General features: G+C 30.3%; 1 protein-coding gene across 1 annotated transcript; it reads right to left on the bottom strand.

The window, feature by feature from the left end:
* Window positions 1-24,731: 24,731 nt before the first annotated feature.
* Window positions 24,732-26,386, bottom strand: LOC137932432 (uncharacterized). The gene is made up of 2 exons (XM_068776046.1): window positions 26,091-26,386; window positions 24,732-25,200 (listed from the first exon to the last, which is right to left on the bottom strand). The coding sequence occupies exons 1-2, from the start codon at window positions 26,185-26,187 to the stop codon at window positions 25,007-25,009; spliced, it is 291 nt and encodes a 96-aa protein (XP_068632147.1). The 5' UTR covers window positions 26,188-26,386; the 3' UTR covers window positions 24,732-25,006.
* Window positions 26,387-26,702: the final 316 nt, after the last annotated feature.

Consider the following 26,702-nt stretch of genomic DNA (forward strand, 5'->3'; position numbering starts at 1 on the left):
CTTATCATCCTGTATAAAATTATCATTCTAAAATATATTACATTAGTTTATTTTTTTATACAAATGCAACAGGTCCGTAGTATATTCTGATAGTACAATGTCTGGAGCAAATTGTAATTAATTTTAGTATTAGTATTCCGAATTTTACATATTACAATTAATTTTAATTCATAATAATCTGAATTTTTAGACCGATTTTTCTTTCTATGTTATCATTACATCGCGAGATATATATATATAAGGGTGGACCCCTTAAATGGTTTTACACTACAAACGAACCTGCATAAGTCATCTAATAATTTATTTAGAAAACAAAAGAAAACATTACATTTGTCAATTTAAATGTCAATTAAAATAATTAGCGACACAATCGTGCACATAGTTACCACAGATTAAAAGAATAAATGCGATATGAAAGGATATAAAACATTAATACTTATTTTATATTAAATATCGAGCGTCTTTTCTTTTGTCATCATACTAACCATTTAAGTAATCCTTTTATCTTTCTTTTTTATCATTGTTACTTAAAATTCTAAATCCTAATGCGTGCATGTAAATTATCACATTAGTCAAAAACAGATGGCGGCATATAAGATGAAGCTTACAGACCGTCCGAATTGTTAATAATACGTCGTGAATTTTGGAAAAGGGTCGGATTATAAAGACAAAGAGAAATCGTGCTGATATAAAATCATGGAATCATACCTTATAATTCAGTAGCGCCGACATTAAGGAGGGTGATTGTGACAACAAATACACTGACGGATTAGCAAAAGAATAAATGTTATGATTTATTCTTTTATAATACTGTATATTGTGATAAAATATTTTCCATTTATTCGATATTGTGCAATTTTGTAAACGGAAACAAAATTTCACGATTATTTAATGACATCTATTATATATCATGTTATATATAATAAGGGATTTATTTATGGTGTAAATGCTTTAAAATAGTGAATCTAGCTCATTTGCTATCTATTAATTTATTGTACAATGAGCAGCATTAGACCAACGGTAGACGACTGAAACTTGCGATCATAGATAGCAGATTCAAATTCCGGCATACAATTTTAATAATTCACCAATTGTACATTAACTATATGGGATTGTCACAGTTCACAAATAAAAAATCTAAAGCATGGATAGCAGAATTCTCTGCGTACCATAGGCATTATGCCACTACACACTACAATCGCCAACTCGCCTACCAAGCGACGCTGGTATTGATCGTGTATTGGCAATTATGGTATATCCACCACAGATATCTTCGTTGGTAATAAAAATAACAAATAACGTCATGATTATATAGTAAGAAAAAAAATATTCAAAATTCGAATCAGTATATATCAAAATTAATCTGTCATTGCAGACTTGGTACTGCAATAACTTGTCGTATTCCAACTGAAAATGTCAAATTTCCAATAGAAATTAATTAATATGATATAATACAGACGAGCCACTTTATACAAGGACGATCGGATAAACACAATTTAAAATGTATAAATCCTATAATAAGGTAAAGAAATAAGAATGAACAAAATTAATGAAATGTACTATCTGTAGATATTTGTTGAGAGAAGGCGACGTATGTGAGGCGATATATGAAAGTAATGCAAAGAATCAATGAAATGGAATGCAAGAACTTATGACGAACAAAAAAGGGGTGATTGAATGCCATTAAGATGGAAGGAAGAAGTGTATAAAAATAAGAAAATTTCAGTAAATAAACTATATCGTAACTGTTATTCCTGTATACCTATGGATTAGGGAATTACGAAATGCCCCCAATAGCAGGGTCCGATAAATAAAAAAGGACAATCGGAAATGGGTGTAAAATCTTTAAAAATTTTGGTGACAAACGAGCGATACATTCACCCATTCTAAGCTTTTACACCTAAAACTAACCCTGAATATCATTTAAAAATAAAATCATTTTCACACATGACAGATTAAGGCTCCGTACCATTTTCTTGCATGACAGAAGGGAAAATATTACAAAAAACATTATAAACTTCCAAAAGTTATATCCAAAATGTGTATAAAATATTTTAATACAAATGATCTTTGGCTGTAATTATTGAATGAAAAAAATATTACTTAAATCAACATTAAATAGTTAATATACTAAAACATTATGAACACAACTAATTTAGGATTATTAGCATAGAAAAATAAAACAAAGCCGACGAAAAATAAGGGTCCCCCTTATAAAGCCTGACAAAAGGTGCGAATAAAGAATTGTAGAGAAAGTTACTTCGACAAAGAGGTGCGAGAAGGGCAGAGCAAACAATAGGCAGAAGAGAGCGTTCGTGAAACTTAAATGTCTCCTTATCCGAACTTTTTTTTAAAATTCTGTCCCTATTTATTATTTCAATAGCTGAAAGTTATATTGTTACCAAATACAGGCGTCAAACCTTATTTTCAAAATCAGAAAATACCTAAAGGATTTATAAATAATGAATAATCGGAACATAAAACCAGTAGAAGTAGAAGAATATGTACTGCTTATACATATCATTTCTAAAGATTTTCGCTCCTTGACAAGTTTTCACTGATATATTTATTTCTGGTTTACAAAAGTATTCAAATTGCCTTTCGGTATATTATTTTCTTCTAAACAGAAGCAATTTTCAGTCCTAAAAGTCCCGAACGTTAAAAATATTATATTATACAAGAAGGTTTCATAGGCGAGTAACTTATAAAAAGACTAAATAGTTGAGGCCAAAGCATACAAGGAGTATGCTTATCTATGTATATATCGACAACACCAGGGCTTTTGTTGCACAAGTAAAGTCACATTCCTAACTCCGGACCCCACATCCATAGAGTATCATTTTTTCCACTCGCTGTCGAACGATTAAACTGGCGTTATAAACTTTAACAATGAAAAGAACCTTACCTCTACAAATTCTTTGATACCAGACCGGAAGATTTTAAAAAAATGACTGAAACAAATTGGTCGAGAGGTAAGAGGAGGAGGTTCACTACAATGGCGAATATCATCGTTTTAGCCGTAGTACGTCCATTGTTAGACATAGACGACCCCCATATATATCCAATGGGATCACTAAAAATCTGCTTGCATCCATCATCTTGTGACTTAACAAAACTGTCTATCCAACTTGTAGATGGATGTTCCCCCGCTGCGCTTTTCGGTATTGTATCAAAACTTAACGGCGAATGTATTTTTGCTTAATTTATGGACATTATGGTCACTTATTGTTTCAAGTCTTTACCGAAATGTTAAGAATGAAATTTTAGTCTCCAACTCAATAAATCAGTACATTTAAACTCAAAGCACAAAATTGTTTATCCGAGTTGAAAAAAAAAATCTTTATTACCAAAGGCGAGCCTCTCTGCCCCCAAAATAATAAAAATAGCGCCGGGTACTTTGTGATTAATGAGGTCGGTAATTAGTGGGTTAAAGGTCCTCCGAATTGCAGGAAACAAAGCGACGAGGTGAGGGAATTAAGTAATGAGACAAAAGAAACAAAGGTAAGATTAATCTCGTTTGCGTCGCTTTGAAAAATCGCGAGAATATGCCCAAATCGAATAAATGATAATGATCACGAAAAATTGTTTTGTTATAGAGGAAACTAAACTTTATATAGTGTTACGATCCCTTAATTCTTAATTTTTAATTAAAAAACCTTCAATGGAAAAAACATAAAAGTCAATACCATAATTGAAGGTTGCAATTGCACTGGATTTATGTTGTTGATTACGGCTCGTACTAAAACTCTAGAAACTCAGTGCCCTGTAACATAAAATACTAATTTACAAAGCAATTAGCTACAAAATTTACGGGTCTCCACAAGTGTTGGCACACTTGTTTTATTAAAATCATTTAAATTGGGTGGTTAATTGGAGGTATTCTTGCAAATCGTTATGTAAACTACCGATGTTTTGTATTTCGCTTTGATTTTTGGACAAACTATGCTTAATTATATACAACATTTTTATATTTTATGATTATTATCGTTATAAGTCTAAATGAATTTGTGTAAGTTTTGAGAAGCCCATGTTTAAGACTTTGAATTTAAATATATTTCTAAATCTTTAGAAGTTAGTGTGTGACAACTTTCCTACCGTGCCAGGCGTTCTTGGAAAAAGTAGTAATGAAGGCATTAGTGTCGTAGGAACACAGTTTTAATATCAGTCGTTTGGGGCGTCCACTGCAATAGATTGATATGTAAAAGGTTTCACGTATAAAACGTCATGTATTGAGTGTACATCGTGCTTGATCTAATTGAGTGTCCTTACATCGGTAATAATCATAGGCTATAGATTTTTGCTTCACTTTTTAATACAGAAAACTGCAATCTCACTGTCGCCTCAAAGAACTAATTATTACCAGTAGGTATTATTTACTTGTTTCAAGAGTGGTTCGTCATAATTATTGTCATGGCTATAGAATGTTACGAGTACCGATATGTAAAATATTTTATTATATCAGAAAAACTCCAATTCACAGCACAGCAAATACTTTTATTCCACTTTTAATACTCTTATAGACCAACTAGCATAGTTTAAACTAGACAACTTATCACTTCGATGGTTATCGTACGAGTGACCGAGTTCCAGACTCAATAATCAAAACGCAGTTTCAACCCCACCACTCTTAATCCTTTTATTGGGAGTTGTCACAAAAAAGTGACGGGGTCGAGTAGTGCTGCCATTTCAGAAAAATAAAACTACCTTGTATAAAATTATTACAATTAGTTGTATAAAAGATCGACGTACTATCAGTTTAACATTGTTCGTATCGACGTTAAATACATACAGCCTAAAATATAAAACGATATTCATTTTATACGCGTTCTGCTTTAGGCGTCGTCTTGGAAATATAAATAAAAATCGAAAAATAATGTATTATCTACATAACGATAATAATATACTTTTGTTGTATTTATTTTGTACCGTTAAGCTAAAATAAAAGTCCTGAATTGTCGTGACTTGTATTAAAATACAAGTTGACTGATTATAGGTGAAAAAGTTTTAAAATATTTTACATTAATTTTATTTTGTATTAAAATACAATAACAGGTCCATAACTTCTAAAAATACAAAGTCAAAAGGCACAGATAGTAACAGTAATGAATTTTAACAAAAAAAAAAAGAGTAAAACGCAAGAACGTAATATAGCAAATATTACATCCTCTCAATTTAGATTAATATATGGCTCTGTAAGTTGTAAGAAACTGGTACCGAAAAAACCTTCTTCTAAAAATAAAAGAGTATGTAAAAAATAATGTGGTATGTAAAATTTGGTAATATTCGAATGTATCTTGAATCCGTGAAAATTTATGCCATTCATTTCTGACAACTCCTTAAGCCTCCTTTTACTTTAAGCGTAGTTGCTCACCTTAAAATATGTGTGTCAGTATAAATAACAGCTTTTACGTTATACTCATGGCAGCAACCACGAAAAGGCGGAGCCAGTTTATTGAAAATACTCTAGATATTGAATGATGAATTCACTTGAGTTGAAGCGAAATTCCTAAATAAATCAAGTTACGTAAACCGAAACGCGTAGTGATATTATTCAAACTTAAAAAAATACTAGATATGTTAACAATCCATGTCTGATGTTTTATGTTTTTATAGCTAAATCATAAAAACAAACTATTAGCTGTAAATTACTATAAAAAACCTATATTGCAACATTTAAGCTATCATCACAAAATATTGGTCATGTATTTAGATTTTATTCACTCACTATTTAGCTTTTACACTACTTGTAAAAAAATATAAAAATCAATTGCGTTATCCTGATGTAGTCACTTACTTGACTATTCCACCTAAAAATTAAATCTTTTTATCCAGTTACGAGTATTTTGAATTGTTCGCTACAAGTTATTGGTCTCCATGTATATATAACTGCTCTACATATGGGACGTTCAAAGGTCGTCATTTTTTCTACAAAATAGCATGAAAATAGCCTGAATTCTTAACCGCGATTTTACATTTAAAAATGACTTGATGAAAACTAAAATTTTTAGTTTCCAAATGTGTTACGGGATAATCGGCTTACCGTAATTTTCTGTTGTCATAACTGGAAATAAAACTACTTGTTTGCAATTTGCAACATTATGTTATTTTAAAAGATATCAAGTATTATTTTTCCTCTACCACAAATGTTACTTCTTCCTTTGTATGAATGCAATAACTACAACAGAATATTCCAGTGTTCAGCGTTCAAGATATTTTCAATAAATTGTTGCTGCAACCAGCCAAGTTGCTGTCAAATGGTTTCTGTGATATAATGGAAACTAATAATTTATCGTTTAACAAGAAGACCGTATGTATAAATTATATTCCGTGCATAAATAACAATTTCACAAGAAATTCTATTATTGAAAGTCTCACGTATACTTAACAAAAAACCCTTTGCAGAATCTTTTTGGAGAATAATTATTGGTCTTAAAAATTTCTTAATAATTCATAGGAAATAAATAAAATAGGAAACAATAAAACGAAACAAAGGTATCTTTTTAAACACAAACATTAGAAATTTAATATACTTGTAATTCATCACAAAAATTTCTTAACACGTAAAACACAGGGACAACATTTTTAAAAATTTTTAGTAGTCTGCAAAACTCGTAACGCATTCATATCCATTATATAGACTTGTTAGCGATTGATGGTCTATAAATTGCTAAACTGTAAAAATTAAATTGTAATATAAATAATTCATAACTGTTTTAGTGTGTCTGGAATTATGATATATTTCCATTTTGCAGAAATTTCGATTCAAAGATATCGAAAGTACCTAATGTCATGCGATATTGAATGACATAAAATTGAATTGCACAGACAAGTGATGGCTGTCAGAAACTATAGTAGCGATAATTTTGTGGCTATTACATATGTTAAAAAAATTTAAATACTTTGTTTTTCACAAAAACTATTACAAATGCTGATAATACAGAATATAATTTTATTAGAATGATATATTCAAATCTTCGACTTGTATTTTGTACTTTATACTACAGTGTAATACTTTATACTCTACATATATACTTAATTACACCTCTTTTAAAAATCTAATAGATTCAGGCGTTACCTCGCTTAAGTCCATCCTAACTAAGAAAGGGTCTAATATATAGCTACTTCCGTTATGCAGCAGTAGTCGTACAATTAAGTGCACCGACCGCACGCCGCTGATGAATGCGCGTGCAGTAAACAATGCGAAACACAACTACCACCGTTAATCTACTCAACACGTGTTTCACCCTTCCACTGGGCATCCTCAGGAGATGTAAGACCGACCAGTGCGAAACACCGAGTGAGCGTCGTCCGTCTTTTAAAAATTACAACCTACTACGAAAAAAATATATATTAATTTGACACATACACCTTCATTAATTAAAATAATGTATTAACACGCAATCTTAACTGAATTTTAATGACAATATAAGTGATGAACTGAAGTAATTTTTTAATAATTTTGTCAATTTTTTAACTTCCGAGTTATGGGTATAATTGGCATAGTAAAATCAAAGGAATCCGGAATGTAAAGATAAGCAGTTCGTTAAAAAAAGTAGGCCGTTATGAGTGACTTTATCCAATTATTAGTCAATGCGTTTTCTGACGACGAGAGCTATCATATGAATAACGCATTGAAAAACAGTCCTCATTAAAATACATTTGTATAAATGTTTTTTTTTTCTTTTGCTTTCCTTTACCCTTTTTTTCTTATCGCACGTACATTTTTCCGCTTTCACAGATTGTAGTCTTTACCATTTAAATGAAAATTACAATACAATGAGAGTTATTAATTAAAATTTAACACATTAAAAATCACCGAGTAAATTAAAACGTGATGTATAAACTCATCTGAATTTTTCATGATTCAGAGCAATGTTTGTAACGTTTAAAAATAATAATTATCTTATTCTTATGACGTATGATGGCGTCAAAATGAAATATCCTATGTCAATCGTTAACTTCGTCGATTCAAACAACCACATTACATCAAAATCCAAAACAAAACTAAAATTCATTTGTTTTAGTGCCACTTTGCTAATAGCATATAACAGCGAATAGCACATTAGCAAATAGCATGTCATAGAGTGTACATTTATAAAAATAATGTAACTTAAAGCAATAAATACTATTTAAAAATATTAAGAACATCATGTTTTAAGTGTTTTAATAAAAAATGTGTATCATTTTTTAATTTTTTTTGTCATATTAATTTTTCTATATTATAATTTTTATACTTTTGAAACATACCTTTAACCTAAAACAAATATCTTCTACATATAAACACATCATTCACATTTAAAATTAACAAATTAATTTCAAAAGTACTCTCTAGATGATGTTTCCCTTTATTACAATTCTGCGAGTCTTTAATTAATAAAGACAAAGCGGGAAAGATTTGTAACACAGATGTATAAAGGAGCTCCGGCTGTTTTGTTAGTACATCATCAAAGTTACACATTAACTTTTAGTTTACTTAACAACAATCTTAAAATACTAATTAGCACCGTATTACATACCTTTACATAAAATTTACTTTTGTATTGTTTACATAATATATTTTTATGTAATACAGGATGATTGGTTATAGGTGTGAAGCATCAAAGTAGTGAATTTATGACTTATTTGTAGCTAATTAATTTATGGTAACACTAATTAAAGTTAATGGTTTCAAAAATAACAGTAACGTATATATAAAGCGTTTCCAAAATTCGGATCATTAAGCATTAAAATTTATTTTTGTTTACTATTCGTCCCTGTAGAGTTTACACTACCAGAACTTTTGGGCCTGTCGTATTATTTATTTATATATATAGAAAAATAAATTAAAGTAACATATTTTAGATTGATGACTTTATATAGGAATGATTTATATAGGAATTGATTGAAAATAAGCGTGTTCACCTCTTTAAAGCCACACATGTAGCCAATCATCTTATGTATAAAAAAAAACTATTTTATAAAGTAAAGCAATAGTGCCCATATGTTTAACGAGAAAAATTATTTTGCTCACGTCTAAAGTATTTTAAAACTTAGGCAAAGGTCCGAAAGACCTGTCAGAAAGTGATTAAATATTGTAAAAGTTATAACTTATTTCAAACAAATTTTCTTTACGGGAGCTAAAGAAAATTTCATGGGTCTAAATGGAAACCACGCAGCGTCCGAAGTTTTACATAATAATTCATAAATTTTTTATACCAACAAAATTTTTACAAAACTAAACAGCTGTATATTTAAACAACGATGGTTAACCAAAGGATTAATTAAAACTAAGAAAGCGATAAACCCGCGGAAACACACACGAAACGAAATAATTCCAAAAGGCGAATGAAGCTACACTTCTTGTCACTATAATATTTTATCTATATGTCTCTGCTTTTCACTGAAGGTATGTATATCATGATTATTCTGAGCCATAGAACGCCCACTGCTGAACATAGGTCTCCCCTATAGATTATAAATTTAACTAGTTGAAAGCGGTAAAAATCCAGCGTCTAAACTGTTGTGTTAGGATTCCCTCAATAAGGCAATGCTATATAACAATCCGTTATAAAATAATAAGAAAATTTCTATGAAGTACCAGGTTCGCGCCCATCACATTAAGTCTATCTATGAATTAAGAAAAGACCGTGGTATTTAATACATAGACAAGCAACATTAAAGATCTGCCACTTGTTGTACAGTTTCAGTTTTACTTAAGCAAGAAAAGATAAATAAAATAACATTTTATATTCGTGAAATCTTTTGCAAAATTCGTAAATTTGTTTGTTAAACTTTGTTGTTGCAATAATACCATTATTGAGTATTTTATTCAAATTTTTAGTTATTTTTAAACGCGAAACCTTCATAGCTCCTTAAAAAATACTAAAAATGTTAATAGAATAATAAACTTTTGTTATCATTTAATCCACTATAAATATTACTATACAAATTGTATTTTATATAATAAACCACCATAACGTTGAATTCAAATAATATTTGTGTTTTAATAAATATTATTAATCTTATAATATTAACAGATCTTAGGCAGTCATGGTTTTTTGTAACAAACATTTTAAACAGCTTTCATTAGCAGCTAGTCTAAATCTCATTAGGCTTCTTGAGAAGATGTCTCTAAAACTTTTAGTAACAAGGAGTGTTCGATCTACTTCAAGATTAATTAAGAAGGTAATCTGTGAGGGAGCGTTCCCAAGACATTACAACGAACGCAGCGAGGTGTGGGAATTAAATAACAAGAAAATTAGACAAGAAAGGTCTTGATTATCTTTATATTAGGGTTCCTTTAATCTGTATTATCACAGTATCCTTCAAGATTACTCTTTTACATGTATAATAGTACATACGAATTTAGACGTTGAAAATTTGCTATCAAAATTTTCTTTTTTAAACAAATTACGTTAAAATAACTTTCTCATACTTATCAAGATTAGTTAAAAATATCTCTAAATTTGAAGTTTATTTAAGTGTAAATAATAATAAGTCTTTTTATTTGAATTTCAAAAATATTAAAAAAACCTTTTTAGTTTTACTACATATACTCGTATGTAGTAAAACTACACATATACCCATAAGAACTAAAATATTAAGTATCGTTTGCTGTTGATAATTTAACACGGACATATGGAAATTTCGCTGAACTAAATAAAAAACAAAGATACTTTAAGACCATTGATATGCATCGAAAAGCTAATTTCAATTTCGGATGCAATATCTTTTATAAGAGAAAACGCATTAGCATGTGAAAATTAAAAATTCTCTTCCTATTCGTTGAAGAATTAATGACTGTCTTATGAATTTGAAATGAAGCTATCATTGCCATATTCGAATAACAAAATATGTAAATATACAACTTTTTGTTTGCTATTCGTATTTCAATATTTTACAATTGGGTCCTGAAGTTAAGAAGTCAGTATAGTTTTACGAGTAGCTCTTCTTTACGAGTATTAAACTACAATCACAGATAAATACATCACAACAATATCTGCAGAAATAACGGGGGCTTGACATCCGTTATGAAAACTAAATAAAAACGAATTGTCTGATACTAATTAGATCTATTCTATTAATTATTAACCAGGAAAAGCGGTGATAATTTCCGAAAACTTTTGGATACTAGAAATTTAAATGGACGACTAACTCGAGGCCACAGCCCCGTGCACTGCTCCAAAGGGATCAGAACTTCGATACTGCAGTAGCCGAAGCAATACACGCCGTTGACTGGCAAAGATGGCGTAACATAATGCGCGACAAATTTTCTGTAACGGATCACGTTCCAGAACCAAAACAATTTTGTTAAAATATTGCAATTGAAAGTAACACCTTACGATACTTATTACTTTCTCGTTATCTTCGTTAAGGTTCTGAAGTGAAGACTAAGAACTTGCAAGCGCATCGTAAACTACCATCGCAACCGCAATTGTCATTTCTAGACTGATAAACGCAAGTATGATAACGTCGAACACTTAAAAAAAATAATTAACATATTATTGCTACCCACAAAGTGGACAGACAACCTTCTTATGGTCGGCAGAAGATGCTGGAAGTTGTTGTTTTAAATGTATATATTACTTATATTGATGAAATCGTTAATAGATTATATTCGCATGGCTTATTTTCGCCATTTCGTAAATACGTGCGATTCAAAAATTTTTCCATGCTTAAGTCGACTTTGAGGCATTAAATTTAATTAAGGTTTCTTCTGTTAATCTATGAAAATTACTAAACTATAAATAACTATATAATAATGTTCACAGTGACAGCAGTTTAATGAAATCATTTTTTTTCATCAAACTGTTAACACATTGGTTTGAGAGCGACGAAATCATGTTTTCGGTATTAATTTTCCACTCGGAGCCATACATTCTTGCAGATAACGCGGCGTGAGAAGATTTGACGGGCTCGTAACTTAGGATGCTACGCCAGAATACATTACACGTATCGCTCCGTTGACGTCGCTCCCGACCCGGAAATTATAACTCGAAGCGCCACCGCGTTGCCGCGATAAGCGACGAATCAAATACAGACACATCAAATTTACCTTCCCTATTATACATGCACATTACAAAGTAAAATAAAATAACTACATATACATTACTAACAATTTTCTGTAATTGTTTAAATTTTTCAATAATAAATTAACTGTTACCAAAGATTATAAGTTTTTGATTCAGTCATCAGTTAACTGGATGATAATATCTTTCACAGATGTTCAAAAAGCATGATAAAAATGCCCACAGATAATGAAAAATCATGGTAATCGTAATACAGCGGTAAACCGCAGTAGACCGTAGTCATGTCTATATTAATGATATTATATATGACTATATATATGATATATTGACTATCCGTATTTTGAAAACTCTTTACTACTATGTTTTCCTTAATTTTTATATTTGCAAAACCACATTGACCGTAATCTTTAAAAAGATTCTTAACTGTAGGAAAATCACGTTGGTTTTTTTTATTGATTCTAATTTGTGTCGCTTGTGTTTTTTTTTTTCAAATTTTTTTTGTCGTTTTTACTAAACGCACACAGTTAGGAGAGGGTTGCCGCTATTTGATACGGTACTTTCTTCTTCCAGCTGCGATGCACGACAGCGTTTTATTTACAATATTTCATATACAGTTAGGAAAATGTGTCGAGCCAATTCATCAAAAGATTCGGCCGTAGATTTTTTCTTGAGGAGGTCCGGTAAGTTGAAAGGAGGTATATAAAAGTTTTCACATAATTTAGTTTTCACAGATTCGAATTGGGAGCAGTGTCTGAGTAAGTGATGAAAAGTGTCCGTGGAGCCGTCACATAGGCAAGTATCGTTGTCAATTATTTTAAAACGGTGCAGGTATTTCTTGCAGTACCCGTGCCCGCTTAGTACTTATGTTATATGGAAAGATGTTTTGATGAGTTTTCGCAGTTTGTTTATGTCGGAGAGTTTTGAAAGGAGTCCTATGGTATGTCGACCCTGAGCCGAGCTCTCGTATCTAGCCTGTCAAATGCGGTTGTGTTCAGTGTAGATTCCGCTCTTCACGAAACATAAGCCATCATTGGGAAGTAAACATAAGCCGGTGTAGAGTGCATTGCGGCAGCGCTCTTTGCTGCCAAGCCGGCCGCCTCATTACCGACAACGCCTGTGTGGCTTTTGACCCTGGAAAAGTGTAATGTAGCAGTCGTGCGTGCGTGTATCAAAGTGTGAAATTATGTGACGATGGGGTGGGTGTTGCTTCTATTGCAAAGTGCGACGATAGCCGATTGCGAGTCCGTGTGTATAATTGTGTATGTGTTCGGGTGTGGTGAACTAACCCACGAGCAGGCTTTCAAAATGGCGAGGATTTGTTGTTAACAGAAGTATTCGTAAGAATTCATGTCCTTTTGACTGCTGCAGGACATGATACTAAATACTAATTCATTAATGTCCATTTAATGGAGGTACTAATCTTATTGCTACTATTATTATTTTTTTTGTGCTATTCTGATTTTTTTTTTGTTAAGTCCATTTTAATTCTGTACCATTTTTTTATTTATACTATGAAATAATGTTCAATAATTGTATAATAATTATTATTATTTTCATTATTTTTTTAAAGTCCAAAATTAATATAAAACCCACTGTTTGACAAAACACTCTACACTGGGTACAACCAGCTGGTTTCATAGAGTACATTACGTATGAACTAACACTTCGAACTGGCATAGCGTCAGCTAGTGCAAAAGTTTAGAAAAAAAAGAAACAAAATAACGGATAAATTGTTATAATCAATAGGGGCAGTATAATCAATATAATCAATATGTAATATATCAGTTTATGTTCAAATGAAGCTATTATCAGTTTTTCATGTATTAAACCATATATTCCAATTTAGCCAGTGTGCTAGGAAACATGATGGTTTTTGGTTACAATAAAAGACCATCATTTGTTTTGATCGTTTCATTTTGTACTAGTATGAAAATTAACTTTACTTTTTTATTAAAAATAAAATTCAGAAACATTATACCTCGTTGACCTTTACTCGAAATAAATCCTGATAGAACGTCGAGCGCCCGACGTTGATGGTACTCGACAACCGATTCACCTTACAATTTAAGTTTTAGACTTCACGGAGTTCTTTCGTATTTTTTTTTTAAATATTAGTCTTTATATAATTTGAAATACTTTTTTATAATGTGTAAATTTATCTTTTATCCATAAAATTAAACAAAATATTAGACATAAATATGGTATGATAAAAGAAAAAACTCTTCACTTGTTTTACTTTTTATAAAAAAATCACTCTATTCTTTTTCTCTAAACAAATCAATTGCCATTGTGCCATCCAACTTCTGATCACTAGCATTTTTACTCTGGTTTTTACCGTATAATTATTAATATGCTATTTTCGTAACTATAAGCAATAGCGGGAAATCGCTGGATGCGGGCAGCGCAATAACAGTCAGCCTTGCAATGGGCGTCCATCGCATCGCAAGAAGAAAAGCAATAGAGCATAAACAGCATTGATGTCAATGCACTGGTCGATGACGATGATGAATGATGTTGATGCTGCACAGCGTGACTAGGTATGATATATATATATATTAAAAATTTAATATAAATTAAGTTATTAAATACGAAATATATATCAAACTATAGCAACTGTTGAGTTCCTGGACGTTTTTCCGAGCCGGTAGCAGCTTACTGCTTATAATTTTAAAATCATAGACGATTTAAAAGTGCATATAAATGCCTTCTTGAATAAAGATATTTTGAATTTTTAAACTGGCGAGATTAATACATCTCTCGTCTGATGGTCGATGTTTCCTATCAACCATATTACGTCGGATACATATTATTGAAACATAGAGAGAATTTGAATCTTTATATTCATACTTCGAAATTTATTATTAAATTAGTTAACTATTAAATTTGTAATTTATTCCACACAAATGAATTAAAGTTAGTAATTTTAAATAATAGTGTTGATAATTTTATACTAAGTTTGTATGGACCCGCTTAGGGTAAAAACCTCTTCCAAAGCTTTCAATTTTTCTCTATCTTTGGCAATTTAGAGCCACCCTTGACCTGTCGTTGCCACGATCTCGTCAGCCCATCTGGCATTAGGTCTGCCTTTCGCTCTGGTACCTCGTTGTCCCGTCCATTTTATAACCCTTTGTGTCCACCTGTTATCAGTGACCACAAGTTTGGAATAGTAATTTCTTTTACCATTAATAATATTTTATCTCAGTCTATCAGTAGTAACAATCGTAATTAAGACAAGTATTTTTTTTCATAAAGCGAGTTCTGCAAATGTATGTTTAGATCTTAATATTTTGAACAAGGCACTTAGAAACAGCAGCGCCGAGTGATTTATAACCATCCTTGAATACCGGACAAAATGAGATGACATTTTCTTTTCCTTATAATGTTTTATGTATATTGTATAACAGAATAATGTTTTAAATGTAAAAAAAAGTTACTATATTACACCGTACAGTTGCCAAAACATTTATTTTCACTTTATTTTTAATTTTACTTAGATTTATCAGTTTAAAAATGTTTACACAATTATTGTTATTTCTTTCACAATTTTTATTTATGACTGAAATGATGACAGTAACATTGTTGTACACTGTTTTTCTCAAGAGCAAATTCTTCTGTAATGTACTTTTCTTCTTCTTAATTGATATTGGTCATACGTCTCCAACATAGACATTAATGATAAAGATGTAAACAAAGTACTAAATTAAATAAATTCGGTTATTTATCTACATACATCAAGAAAATTTATTAACATCGTAAAACATTTTTTAACATCATTTTTAAAACAAAAAAGCCAAAGTATCTTCATTTGTATATAAATCATAAAAAATTATATTAAGTATAACCTATACTAACCTACGTAACCTATACTATACTATTAGACTGTTTGAAAACATGACTTATTTTTTCTATTCAAACAACAGCGCAGACTGTAATTTACTTAATGGTATTACAGTACAGATGTTCAAGTTTTGGTACTCCCTCCGTACAGTTTTGAATAGGTCGGTGTAAATATATAAAGGCTTTTGACTTGACGGACTTTGACACAAGATATATGATATATAGAGAAAAAAAAATAATTATCGACATTTCTCTTTTACTTTTACTTGAGGATTTGTGAGCAATGGTAATAACAAATTACTTATTTCTTATTATTGCTAGACAATCCAAAGTTCGTGAGTTATACCGATACATGTTTATCTAAAAGCTTAGGTTTAGGTTTAGATTAGGTTTTTGACTGGGTTTCGAAATTGTATTTTTGAAGATGTTTCAAATAACCTAAATTGTTAGTATTTTTTTTGTTTATTAGAATTAACATGATATAAAGGGCAAAAGAAATCGATAGACTCCAGGGGATTAGCAAAGCTAGGGAGGTCACACGCAGAACAAATGGGCGCTATCGCCTTAAAGTTCTCGAGCGTACACCACAGACCGCAAACGCAACGTAGAACGTTCGCCCGCAAGGTTTAGAGCCGACCTTTTTAATGTCGTTGGAATACATTGAATGAAGGCAGGTTCCATCCTATAGGAAATCTACGAAGGAGGCCTATGTCGAACAGTTTACGCCTTATAGCTTAAATGACTGTGAATATAAAATAATCGTTTGTAACTCCCTCCAATTTAAATTTCAAGAGAAGTGTCGTACAGCGTACTATATCTATATGCCTCTGTTTCAAAATCATCACCATCATCATATCAGCCGATAGATGCACAATGACGTCACTTTTTCATATACATAAAATTAAAAGTGTGTATTAAGTTTTAGCTTATTTTAACATTTAAAACCTCATGAATCTGTCTAATTTTAATCATAAGGAATAATACTTTCAATGTTAAAAATCTCTCGAACAATCTCAAATCCAAAAATACAGTGGATAAATGAATTACTTTCCATGATGAAATGGCCTAAATTCGAAATATCAAGTCTCTAAAAAAGTCATGTTTTTTAAATTAAAGTTTTCGTGTTTCATGTATAACTATTTTATTATTGTAATGTTATATTTATTTTAAAAGAATCACATCCAAGATTCTTGGCATAAATTCATCGCTAAAGAAAAATGTACTTTTATACTTACATCTTAATACTTTTTTAAAACTACAACCAAAAAGAGAGTAGTAAAAAATCGAATATCATCAGTCGAAGTGTTATAAGAAGTTTATTAACTTGCGTTTTAGGAAACTTATTCATCTTTTATAACAATACCTTTTATATAATACATTTATTCAAAGAAATTACAAAAGACAATTTAAAACTAAGGCTTTTCGGTCGATTATTGAAAAAGGTCTATATCGTTAATAGAAATTCAGCGGTGAAAACATATTTCATAATAATAAAAATTGCCCAAAGAAAAGCGTGAGCTATATATGCCAGGCTACAATGTTAATTAGTTACTAATAAATAAAATAGTTACTAAAAAATAAAATAAATCTACGAGATATTGTAGTTAAATTTTTATTATTGTAAAATAAACTACATAAATATACTACAAAGTTACGAAATATAATGGATGTAATTAAAAAGCTACAGAGGGTGATTGGTTAAGAGTGTAAACGCTTAAAAGTAGTGAATGTATACCACATTTGCTGTCAGTTAATGTATGGGACACCCTGTCCAAAACCAATAGTTTCAGAAATAATTAATAATGTAATGCGTAATAAGCGTTTTTAAATTAACTACATCTTAAAATTAATTATTGTTTACTATATGTCTCTGCAGACTTTGCACCGCCACAAGCTAATAAGGTTTGTCGCTTCCAATAGAAAAACTAATTAACGTGCTTAATGCTTTATGTATCAGGTTGCTTACCCCTAAGTTTTAAGTTTTTTTCGTTTAACTAACATATAACACCAGCGATATCTACACGGCCAGTCTTCAGCTCTGATGAAATCAAGAACGTTCGTTAGTAACCAAAATTGGGTGTGTCGAGATTTATGACCCGGCGCAGAGTCCGGTGCTGAAAGGACCATTCTTGTTCATTGAACTTGGTGTTGTAAAGGGGCTTAACTACCTTTTCAAGATTCTTAATACACTCGTACCGAAGTCTTGATACATTATTAAAAAAATATAGCTCAATTACTCCTTAATAGCTAACACCCCATGGAGCCATCAGTGAAGTCGAATAATGCTTACGATTTGGAAGCTTCGTTAGAGATTGCAGCATACGGTCATATTGTTTGGTAAAATATTGCGCTGTTGTAAAACTTTCTCATCAGTAAAGAAATTTTCTTGGTGACCTCCCTTTGCGCTTCGCTGAAGTAGTTTTGAATTTACCACCCTATTCTTTTTAATATTATCGGTTAAGAAATAACCAGTGTTTTCCTTATAGGCTGCAAATCTTGAGTCATCTTTTAAAATACAGGTCATGGTTCTAGGTGCTATCTTCATCTCCCGAGATAATTTTTTTTGCTTTCAGACATGATTTCTTCGATTTCTTTTCCTTGTTGCTTTGATTACCTTCTTCGTGCAAATACTACCTGGACGGCCAGATCTTTTTCTGTCATCAACAGTGGCGGTATTATTGTACCAATAAAGAGCCCAGTACACGAATCGACTACTACCAAGCGTATGAAGAATTTTAAAATTTGTTTTAGGCAGCACATCTACTTTATGTAATTCAATCACACCCCACACCATTTTAACATTACAAAATATTTTAGAATGCATTGGCAAGAAATTAAAAAATTACAACTAACGATCATTTAAAAATGACAGATTCAAAATTTGAAAGTAATATTTTGTTTATTTTTAATTGTAACAATAATTGTGGCCAGATTAAGTACATATCACGTAACCATTGAAAACCGAAAAAAAAAATTATCGACGCGCGTACAAATCATTGACCTTTAAATATGCTTCGATTGCGAACGAGTTGCTCTCCTGTCCAATGCGACACAGTGAATAAAAAACCTTCAAGAATAACTAATCTAGCGCTGCTCCACTTTTTGCCGCCCTGACAAAAATATATGAATAAATTTAAATTTATAATTCGAATTTTAAAGAAAATTCAAAGAAAAAAATATATGACCTAAGAAAAATGTAATTATTTTACTTATTAACACTCTTTTATATACCATACACTGTAAATAGAAGGAGTAACAATAGATATGGTACAAGAGGCGGTCTTATCGCTCGAGGCCATCTCTACCAGACAACCTTTAATGGTATATATGAAGTGGTATCATACACCAAAATTTAATTAGCAAGGATCCCTATTTTTTCGAGTAGTTTTTTTATGACATAAATTTTGATAAAATGTACACTACCTTAAAAACCACATTCTTTTGATCCTTAATATACTAAAAGACATTTCATAATAAACAAGAATATTCTATCTCGAGATACACTAGCGGCCTATTGTAAGAGGTAAAAGGGTCGGACCTTTTCCTATTTAATTTACTTACAAGATAATTGAACAAAAAATACTTTCAAAGCCTTCTAATGGCGAGTTAGCTTTTCATCCATTGGAGCTAATTTATTATTCCGACAGCTTATTTAATTTCTTAAAGAACTAAATGAATTTGCTATAAAATTCGTGCCTCAAGATAGTCTTCTAGCAATAATTGTTATTAGTTATGACTTACGGCACAGAAATCTGGAGTCTCGCTACGGGCATCGTTGGGAAGGGTTATAGTTCACAGAAGCTTTACAAGCCACAGAGATTATATACTATACTCGATATTTCTCAATGAAATCTAATTAGAAATGAGGAGATCCGCAGACGAATGAAAGTAACCAACATTATGATTAGCAAGTTATAGTAGAGCGGAACAGGTGGCCGTTCGGGACGTCTACCCACAAGATGGACAAACAACCTTCTTAATGTCGTCCGAAGACGCAGAATGCAAGACGCTTTCAACTGGGCCTATTGAAAATATAATGTAAGCCTTTGTCCGACTGCAGAGATTCTACGACTGAAATCATGATTATGATGATGACTTAAAAGAAAAAGCAGTTTTCCTCCAAAACCCACACATAAGGTTATGAAAATATAAGATATTTACTTCATACTTATTCTATAATAGAAAGATACTATTAAAAATTATAGAAATCATAGACTGTAGAATTGTTATAATTTCTAAACTGATTGAAATATTTTTTAATCTCTTTTATTTATATCTACAGTTTGAGAAAAAAAGTTTAGTTTAGTTTTCTCAACACTATTTACTAATGTATACTATTTATATATTATAAATTAAAGCACAGATAATACCCATATACAGTACATAATTTCTATTAAAACAATCGAAACAATCTCATGATTACTCATTATAATATAATTCCCAATTATATCCTTTTCGTAGATATTTGACCTACTTTTATATCAATCGATATTTACATATGCAATCAACATTTTTGACATCTGTACTGGGCATAAAAAATAAAAGCGTTCAGATTTCCTGAAATCCAAATAATATATTAGTAATTCTTGTGCTAGTTTTTGTATTATGTTTATATACATGTAATATTTATCAATTTAAAATTTACGTACTTTTTATTTTAAGTTTTCACTTGCTTGCATCCACGTTTATAATTATCATGTCAAACATTCGAATAATCAGTCTTGTGCCTGAACCCTTTCCTGAAACACTTAAAAGTGTCATAAAGAATAAGGCTAATAAGATCAAACGTTTTAGGACAGAAATTTTTAAAATAAATTCAAACTCAATTTCCACATGAAATATTCACTACTCCGCTTGCACCAAACTTGAGCGTATATTTTAAATTCATGACTTGAAAATTTTAATACGCTTGACAATTCTAAAGAAATCATAAAATAAATTCACAGCGTAACAAAATTGAAACAGGAATAAATATAAATAAAGTATTTACACTCAATCTTACAATCATCATTAATGATTTCAAAATCGTATTATATTTGTTACAATGCGTTTCCATAAATACAACAAATAAAAAAAGTCTTACAATTTGAGCCTCATTGGTAAGTCGCTCAACGGGACAAAGACAAACAAAAGTAACCAACATTATTTAGCGGATTATTAAATTGAATTAGCATCGAGTAAGCCAGATAGCGCGCAGAACATATTTCCGCTGGGGCCTTGAGGTTCTGGAGTGGAGACCACAAACTGACAAGCGCAGCGCAGGGCGCCCACCCACAAGGTGGATTGATGCCTTGTAAGACGATGTATGTAGGTTGCTTCGAATGCGACAGGCCAATAACTTCAAGCAGGACTTAGTATGGAGGAACAGATATTAAACATTGATTAATTTTAAAATGTTGTATTCCGAATTTTGATAAAGTTTTTTTTTACTATATTATTATAAACTTATTTACTATTTCTGTAAGCATTCATTTTTGAATAAGATGTACCATACGTTGACAGCATAGAGGCTATATATTAGCCCTTTAAAGCTTTTACACCTTTAATCAATCATCCTTTATAGCTTTTTAATACGGTCTGTTATATTTAACCAAATATGGAGCAACGACTCCTTGGTATATTTATGTGTTTTATTTTACTAGAATACAAAATTTAAGTAAAAATTAAAATAACCTATAACCAATCAATCTGTGCTTTACTAGCCTAAAAATAAGCTTCTCTGAAGTATTGGCGTGTGCTTTATATACATTTTTATAATCAATTAGAAAAAAAATAAACACAAATTACGCGCTGTGTCATGTTACCAAACTAACATTACATAGATCAACATTTAAAATTGACAAAATATTTCCTTAATTTGTCTAAGGCTAAGAAAGGTATTAAATTTCTGCTCAATTAATTTTAATGAAGGTAGACTTCTTGTATCACCGAGAACCCTAAGAACCCAATAATTTTCTTCATTAATTACTTTCTCGCCTGATATTAGTGTAACTACGTAGTACTCTTAAATACTGCCACAAGTGTAATTACTTATAAAAGCAAAACTAGAGCTTTTATTTATATACTAGAATATGTATCAATATAAAATTAATTCAAATTCTTTTTATCTAAAATCTTTGCCAATGTTTCTGTATGTTAACCCTTTCAGGACCATAAGGTTACGGTACCTTATTTAATTAATTTAGCTAGATGTAATGAATTAATAGGCATCCTAAAAACATAATTTATACTAAAAATTCAAAAAAGTTTTACATTTTTCTTGGAAATTTATGGGACAAATATGTCCCTATGGTCGCTAAGGGTTACTTTCTACTTAAACTCTAAATTTTGGTTTACTTGTTGGTAAGTCTGTTTTGCTGTAAATAATGTACATTTGTTACTTAGTGTACTCTTTTTTACTTTTTTATGAATAATATAAATATAATAGGGCAAGTTATTTGTGGTACTCGGCGAAACAATTCCTGTTGTTGATGGATTGGTTAATGATTAGATGGATTGATTTTTTGAGACGTTGAAGGTTCAGGTGATTCTTGCCGTTGAAGAGTCGTCGTCTCTTCCACCTCGACATCAAATACCCCTTGGTCATCATCCTGTACTAGAAGTCTTTGGTCTTCGTCATCAAGCACTAAGTCATCTTCCTCATCGCTATTGTCGCCCACAAAAATTTGAAGAATTTTATTTTTTCGAAGTTCAAAAACTCCAAGTCCCTTACGAAACATATTCTGAGAAAAATATGAATAAGAAAATGATAGCATTTTGGTATATCACCAGGTCAAAAGTTAAGAAATTCCGTAAAAAAAGTATCCCTTTACGCCGACAGGGACATCCGTGTCCCATAATCTTTATAACGATTTATCACAGAATACAACATAAATACATTACTTCTGAATATTTAGAATAACAATTTACTTAACAGGTAATGATAATTTGACACTGTAAAAACTTGAAAAGCACTTTTACAATATCTATTATTTATTCCAAACAGCAGATCATTCGCGCCATAAGAACTCAACGTTCCGATGACGATAAACAATAAACGGTGTTAGTTATCCTATATTGCCAGTAAAAAATAATAAAAAGGTACTTTCCGAAATGTTAAAACAAAAAAATAATTTACAATGGTTACGTAAATATTTAATTAATCCATGATTTTTGCTTGGGACACCGGTGTCCCCGTGGTCGTGAAAGGGTTAAAGTCAATATTTTAACGTTCAAACAAAGCCTCAAAGAGAGTTCTGCTTGAATATCGACAGGTGCACTCGAAAGAGAATGGGAGACATGTCTTTCACTATATCATCCAATCATGTCTTGAAAAACTTTTTTATCTTTTTTACTAAAATGAATAAATAAATATACGTTTAGTTTTACAACACGAAATTCTTAATATTACATAATAGTTACGTTTTGCAGGTACGTAAAATAAAATCATACTGCTTTGACTACTGCATCAATACTCGCTCTGTCGACCCGCTGATGTATTTTTGTCATTTTTAATGTCGCGCCCATTGGATAAATTATTTTACCTAAAGCCTAAAAAGACATTGATACTAAATCAAATTAATAATTTGTTTTAAACCGTGACAAAAACGAAACAATAATGTCCAGAAATTTCATTCTTATGTTCCAAAACGTGAAACATTATCAAGATGTGCTCTATTTCTTAAAGTAAAACATAATACGTACAAATTTTGTCGTTGCTTAATGTATATAATTGTAAAAGAATTTTTTTTTAATAAATACATTGAGAAAAAAAATTTTACAATACATACGTGGACATGCCAATGTTTTTTTTAGATTTTAATCTCGTACGTTCCAAAATCCTAGTAAAGAGTTAGATTAAACCGTGAGTTACTCAGTTTATCCTAATACACATAAAATATTCGTTAGAACACAATCGTCATTTCATACCACACTGATGTTACTATCACGAACACGTAGAAATTATTACTGTAGCCTAGACATTTACAAAAAAAAAACATTTTTGTAGTTTTCGATAATTTATTTTAAACCAGATCAAAAGTTCCTGTTAAGATTTTCGAAAGTACACCCAAATAATTACATACGTTTAAATAAATAGAAGAAAACTGGTCTACGTAAAAAGGCGAATTATAATCACTCAATTTCATCAAAGAAATTGAGCTACTGACATAAATCTTCGTAGCATTTCATGCTTGGAGCTTTTCCCAAGAGAATTTTATTACTTCATAAATTCAAATTTGTGTTCATCTAATCCTTTCGGTCGCTCCCAATAATTTGTCAAGGAAAATATCCGATGAAAATTGGAAAACATTTTCATTTACTATAACAAATTTTACGAGAAAAATAGCATTAGTCTAATATATAAAATTCTCGTGTTACGGTGTGCGTTGAACTCCGCCGAAACGGCTCGACCGATTTTCGTGAATCTTAGCGTGCATATCGGCCATGGTGAAGAATATTAAGGGTGGTCCCTAATTTTTTTTTGACAAAATTTTTGTTTTTATTTTTTTATAAAATACATATATCCCTAAATTTTTACCCCTCTACGATCAACACTTATTTTTATTTATTAATTAAAAACTTTAATTTTTCTGCAAAACGTTTGCGGGATCAGCTAATAAGTTATATAAATGATGCAAATTTTTTTTCATTCAAATGCCATCTATTTGCAATTATTAACAACAGATAATTACTGAAATAGACAAAAAATTAACAGTCAAACATAATTTTTTTTGTGCACTTCTCTCAAGTATTAATAAATAAAACAAACTTATGCATGCCTAGTGAAGTTTTTAAATTTAAGAGAAATAGTGTACAGTAACTAATTTCATGATTAATATATATATATATATATATATATATATATATATATATATATATATATTTATAATAATTAAATGGAGTCTGAAAAATGTATGTAATCACCAATTTACATAGTTATTACAAATAGTCTTACATGATGTATTGGTTATAAGTGTAAAAACTGTACAGAGATGCAAAGTTTTATTTCCTATCAATTAATGTCCCCTTATAATAAATAATAAATAACATACCAATAGAAAAATCTTTTTGCTGACAAATGAGATTTCCATTAACCCCTTTAAAGTTTTTACACCTCTAACTAATCTCCCTATACACATATATACGTAATAATTAAAAAAAATTACATAAACAGATGAAAACTAAAGAGATAATTGTATGGGTTTATCAAAATGTATTGCAAGTATGTCGGGGGTTCTCAGTAAAGCAGATGTCATTTTAATATTTGCTGGTGTTTTGAGATCACGAATTAGTACTTCAGTTCCATTCGGCTTCCAACCAGAGAATATTCCAGACAGTGTTGACTGTTCATAAGTCAACACAGAACATGGTTCTCCTAAAAAGAAAATCTCTATTATAAATTTCAAAGGAGTTGTTGGGTAATATCAATTGATTATACATAACAAAACTTACTAAATTCAAAAATATTAATTTAATTAATATTTATACATATTTTGTTTAATTTTATAATAAGTATTTAGCTTCAAAAATAATTCATGAATATACTTTTACAACATATGTGGCATAAAATTAGGTTCTCATTTAACTTTAGTAAGAGTTTATAATGCTCTTTGAACTTTAGTGTTGATGATCAGAATAACAAAAATCATAATGTACTTACACAAGACTACTATCCTTTAAATAACAATTTACTTTTTATTACTTTCTCTGTTAGTTTTTATGTATTTATTAATTTAGAAAAAATTCTATTAAAAATAAATGAATATTAAAGTATTCAATCATTACTTCCAATTTATGGTCATATGGTGTTAATTAGTGGTTGTAATAATTGACATGTTATTTCTAAAACTACATAATTCAGTAATGGTTCAATTTGAAGATTTTATTGTTGTTAACCAGAGCACATGTTAGTTTTTTTTATATATTATTGAACTTGTACATTTATTATGTAAGGTAGGAATCCTATTTCTGGATCCTTTATATGGACTAAATATTGTTCAAGTTTTAGTTGATTATTCCTAAAAGCACTTTATAAACCTATCTGTTGACTTGAATACATTCAAAAGGAAATGAAATTCCTATTTAAACTATGAAACAATACCAATTGTATATAAAATGTGAATTGACAATATTCCACTAATGTAAAACGATTCTTACGTTGTAAAACACGAGATAAAATTGTCTATTTTCAGGTATAAACTCTATGCGCCCTCAAAAACAATATTAAAGTATAAATAAAAAAATATTCATTACAATAATGGTTACCATTTAAAACATTAACAGCGTTCAAAAATGATTCACGAAGTTTGCCTCGCGCTTTTTGTTCTGATGTTAATTGGACGTCTACACTTTCGGGCTTCATTTTACTAAGTTATATTACACGCCGAAATTGTAAACATTTGAACATGTACATTAACAAAATTAATCATTTAATAGGTATTAGGGTAATTAAAAGCGTTTTATATTACCGGAACCATGAATAAGGGACATGTTTTATTTAGATAATTATAATATAGGTTGTTATTTCAGCTTTAGTTAATAATTTTAGACTTGTCAGTACCGATTCGGTACTACCGAATAGAGATGTACAAAGATGTTGTAGGGGAGTGTTCCTACTATTAAAAATCTTGCTTTTAGTTAGAAAATACTAAAACTGATATTTATGTTTTATATTGACGTATAACATTAAAAATATAAATTTTAGTTTTATATAAGTTTTTTACAAGTACAATTAATTACGTAATGAATAAAAAATATTTCATATATTTTTACACTAATGAGTTTAATATTTTAAATAAATTATCTATTTAGTAACAAGTATGATACCAATATTTATTTTATTTATTGTTTTTAGTCTCTAGTTACAAATTTTATTTC

Source organism: Battus philenor, unplaced genomic scaffold (genome assembly GCF_028537555.1).
Source record: "Battus philenor isolate CCGP_79_NKW_IND1 unplaced genomic scaffold, ilBatPhil1.0.hap1 SCAF_9, whole genome shotgun sequence".
NCBI lineage: Eukaryota > Metazoa > Arthropoda > Insecta > Lepidoptera > Papilionidae > Battus > Battus philenor.